This window comes from Poecilia formosa, unplaced genomic scaffold (assembly GCF_000485575.1).
Source record: "Poecilia formosa unplaced genomic scaffold, Poecilia_formosa-5.1.2 Scaffold906, whole genome shotgun sequence".
In the NCBI taxonomy this organism is placed as follows: Eukaryota; Metazoa; Chordata; class Actinopteri; order Cyprinodontiformes; family Poeciliidae; genus Poecilia; species Poecilia formosa.
In genome coordinates this window covers 60,961-65,369 of record NW_006800845.1, presented here as the reverse complement: position 1 = coordinate 65,369, position 4,409 = coordinate 60,961, and the positions used below count along the sequence as shown (strand labels likewise).

The 4,409-nt window shown below is 35.5% G+C and overlaps 1 protein-coding gene across 1 annotated transcript in view; it reads right to left on the bottom strand.

The window, feature by feature from the left end:
* Nucleotides 1-3,249: 3,249 nt before the first annotated feature.
* The window catches only part of LOC103132033 (guanine nucleotide exchange factor DBS-like), a 56,816-nt gene continuing 55,656 nt past the window's right edge, over nt 3,250-4,409 (bottom strand). The window contains exon 20 of the mRNA XM_016667109.1: nt 3,250-3,426. Within this exon, the coding sequence (XP_016522595.1) occupies nt 3,265-3,426 (162 nt within the window). The 3' untranslated portion in view covers nt 3,250-3,264. The remainder of the gene's footprint in view (nt 3,427-4,409) is intronic.

Sequence of the window (4,409 nt, the reverse complement as noted above, 5' to 3'; positions counted from 1 at the left end):
CTGTAAAAGAAAATACCAGAAAGGCAGTACAAAATTATTTTGACTCTCCGCTTCTATCCTCATGTACGACCTTAAATGGGTAAAGCTGTAATTAACGAATGTGATGAACATCTATCTTTCTATATATAAAAAAAATAATTATAAAAAAAAATTGCTTATCCAAATTACTATGCGTTTCTATTTTTTGTAATTTAATTTTATTTCCTCTACGCCAGTGTTTTTCAACCACTGTTCTGCAGCACACTAGTGTGCCGTGGGTGATTGTCAGGTGTGCCGTGGAAATTATTCAATTTCACCTATGGTACCGTATTTTCCAGACTATAAGCTGCTACTTTTTTCCTAAACTTTGAACCATGCGGATTGTAGCCCAGTGCGGCTTTTCTGTGTATTTTTCTTCAACCACCAGACGGAGAAATGTTTTCAAACTCGTATGATGCAGCTTTTAAGTTGAGGCCTGTAGAGCTGCCACTACAGGAGGGAAATAAAGCCGCTGCACTTAAGCTCGGTGAACGAAACCATGGTTAGTAGTGGTTAGCAGCATAATCATGTAATTTTCTTACCACTAGATGGCAGGAGGTACAGAGCATTTTACATTAAAACAAGAGAATTAGTGATGAATGAATGTTACAGGTAGCGGTATCTAGCAAGACTGTGACGACAGTGATGGAAAAGACAGTGAAGCTCAGCAGTAGTTGGAAAAAACATGGGTCCATTTCCCACAACATGTCTGTGTGAAGTGAGCTTCTCAAGCCTGGATACTATAAAAACTGAAACCAGAGAGAGACTGAGAGATGTTGAGGAAGAGCTTTGTCTTTCTTCAATTTCTGCCAGGAAATCAGCTGTTTTCATCCAAACATGCACAGGTTTCACACTAGATGGGTAAAATATGCAGATATTGACATTTTATACATGCAAATCTTCATATTGTAACATTGAAATCTTTCCCAAATATTATTGCTTCTTTCAGAATAAGAATTATTTTCTGTATTCCAGCTTAAATAATGCTTGTGGATTAGTTTGTAAAACACTTAAGTTTTCTACAACTTCTTTAAATTTAAGACAACAGTGTTGTGGCACTGTTCAGGTGTATTTTTGAAGTGGACATGTTACGTGCAATTTGAAATAAGAAATGTAAAATGTCATAAAAATACATTTTTGTGTTTATTTGATTCCTATTCAAGACACTTTGATAAGAATGACTATATATAATATAGGTAGCTACAGAGTATCTTTGTTTGTCTCAAAAAAAGTTGAAAAACACTGCTCTACGCATCTTGTCGAGTGATCACCGTTTTTATGCGACAGAAATGTAAACAGTGGTTGGTGAAAAAACAGGAACTATTTTGAGTTTCTGTTGCCAAGTCCGATGATTTTAAGCGGCTTTGGGCTTGTTTCTTTTTCTAAAATTACTTGGAATTTTAATGAGTCCTGGGTTGCGCCTTTTTGGGCAAGTTTTTGAACATCAAGTTGCTTGGAAATAAGCAGAGACTCATAATAAATCCCAGAATTTGTCTGACATCCAGTTAGTTTTATTCCATAATTTCTGTAAACTGCAAACATCGAGACTAATATGAACAGCGCAATAAATGTGAAAACAGCCACGAATGAACGAGTCCGTAAAGTTGTACAACAAAATGCCATTAATATTAGTATTAATATTAATAATATTTAGATAAGTGTCACCAATCTGTGTAGCGGGACATCTGAATTGTGGAGGCACAGCAGGAGCTCTGTGTGCTGAGCTCTGACACCAAACACAGGGCCGTAACGCAGAACCTGGAGGCTTGGGGGAAGGTTGGGGACTTTAAAATCCTTCTTAGAGTTTTCCACACAAAAACACACACACATTACTAATGTTTTATTGTAATGTTGTAACCATTAAACAATCCCCACTTCAGTTCAACCTTATAAGTGGAGACACATTGTTGATGTTACCATTATAAAATAGCTTACAATTAAGTATTGGCAAAGTTCAATGTAATTTTCACAGGTGGTGCAGCGTTGTTGTTAGCAGCTGCTGAAAGTAACTAAAAAAGTTACTTTAATGTAACTTAGTTATTTTAGAAATCAAGTAATCAGTAATATAACTAAGTTACTTTTTCAAGGAGTAATCAGTACTCCGATTAAAGTTATTTTTTTCAAAGTAACTATGCCATCATTGGTCGTGGGTTGCGGTTTTTGGGGGCTTGTTTTTGAACGTGAAGTTACTTAATTGGGCTCGGAAATAAGCAGAGACACATAAGAAGCCCCTGAATTTGTCTGACATCCAGTTAGTTTTAGTCAGGCTCTACCTGTCCATCATTTCCCGGATGATCCATCCCACTGTGTTAATGTCAATCTAATATATTTGCTGGGAATGATGTCGAGCTTTGCGTTGCACTCCAGAAAACTGTAAACATTGACTAATATGAACAGCGCAATAAACGTGAAAACTGCCACAAATGAACATGTCCGTAAAGTTGCGAAACTATACACCATTATAATTATTAATATTAAGATAAGTGTCACAAGTCTGTGTAGCAGCCATCTGAATTGAGGAGCCGCAGGAGGAGCTCTGTGCAGTGCGCACTGACAGCAAATACAGGGCCGTAACGCAGAACCTGGACGCTGGAGCAGAGAGGGGGGTTCTACAATCCTATTTAGAGTGTTCCAGACAAGAGTGGAACACACAAAGACATGCAAAAATTACTAAAATTTTCATATACTGTTGTAACCATTAAACTATCTCGGTAACACTTTATTTGAAGGGGTGTGCATAAGACTGACATGACACTGTCAAAAACATGACATAACATCTGTCATGAACATAAAGAAGTCTTTATGAATGTTTATGTCAGTTGTCATGAAGTGTCATTCGGTAAATAATGACACTTTTAATGCAAAGTTGCTCTAAAACTTGCATTGAAAGTCCATTAAAAATGCCAAATTTGCATTAAATTATCAATTTACAAAATCATGCAAAGTTGGCACTTTTAATGGACTTTTAATGCAACTTTTAGAGCAACTTTGCATTAAAAGTGTCATTATTTCCCACTACATAATGTGTTTCATTAAATGATAAATATCCTGAAATAAATTGACTTTTAAATAATACTCAAATTCACTGAAGGGGTCTGTACACACATTGTTCATTAAAATTCATTTTAAAATATTTTATCACTTGTCTTATTAAACATTTTTGTTTCATTGTGGAAATATGATTACATTCTTGTTCTCAAATAAATTCTCCTTTAGTAGAAGCGATATGCACACATTCTGTTTTCATCATCCATCCATCCGTCCATCCATACTCTTTTTACTCACCTCAAATCCAGTGATGGCTATCTGATGCATGGAGTCATTGACAGACTTGACAATGTCCAGCATGGTAGCTAAGGCCTCCTCCAGCTCAGCCATCCCCTCTCCCTTACTGCATTTTAACATTTCCTGTCAGAAATGAAATAAGTAGTTTCCATCACATTAAAGGCATTAAAGGTAACCATCACAGCGTATGGGGCTCATATCTTACAGGTAAGGTTGAACTTCTAAAATGCTTCAGAACCCATGTGGACTTTTGTCAAAAGTCATTGAGGCCTTCACAGTGTTTAAAATGCCGACTACCAGGTTCCTGTTTCTTCTGTTAATTTGCCTCTAGTGATATCATCACCCCAAATACAACAAAAGTAGAAACAGCAAGTTTTTTCCTCACTGTTCTTTAAAAACATATTTTTTAGTAGTCTTGCAGTTGAAATCCATACTGTACTGTCCAACTGTGAAAGAAGTACATCACTGGAATATGAGGGGCCGTTTAGGACAAAAATTATGTTTTGTCTCTCACACACTACTAAAAACTCATACACACACACAAAATATTAAAATTGCACATATATACTATTAAAATGTCACACACATATACAATTTTTCTCAAACGCATACACAAAATACTAAAATTGCACATACACACTAATAAAATATCACATACGCATACATTTTTTTTTCTCACACACATACATAAAAGACTAAGATTGCACATATAAACTACTAAAATATAGACTTGTTTTTTGTATGCGAGAAGCTCAATTTTTGTATGTGTGAGAGACATTTTTTGTATGTGAGAGACTAATTTTTGTATGTGTGAGAGACATTTTTTGTATGTGAGAGCAGTGATGGCATAGTTTCTTTGAAAAAGTAACTTTAATCGGCTTACTGACTACTTGATTTGGAAAGTAACTAAGTTACATTAAAGTAACTTTTTTAGTTACTTTCAGCAGCTGCTAACAACAACACTCCACCACCTGTGAAAATTACATTGAGGTTTGTCAATACTTAATTGCAAGTTATTTTATAAGGTTGAACTGAAGGGGAGATTATTTAATGGTTACAACAGCACAAAAAAAGTTTGTAATTTGAGTGTTCCACTATTGTGTGGA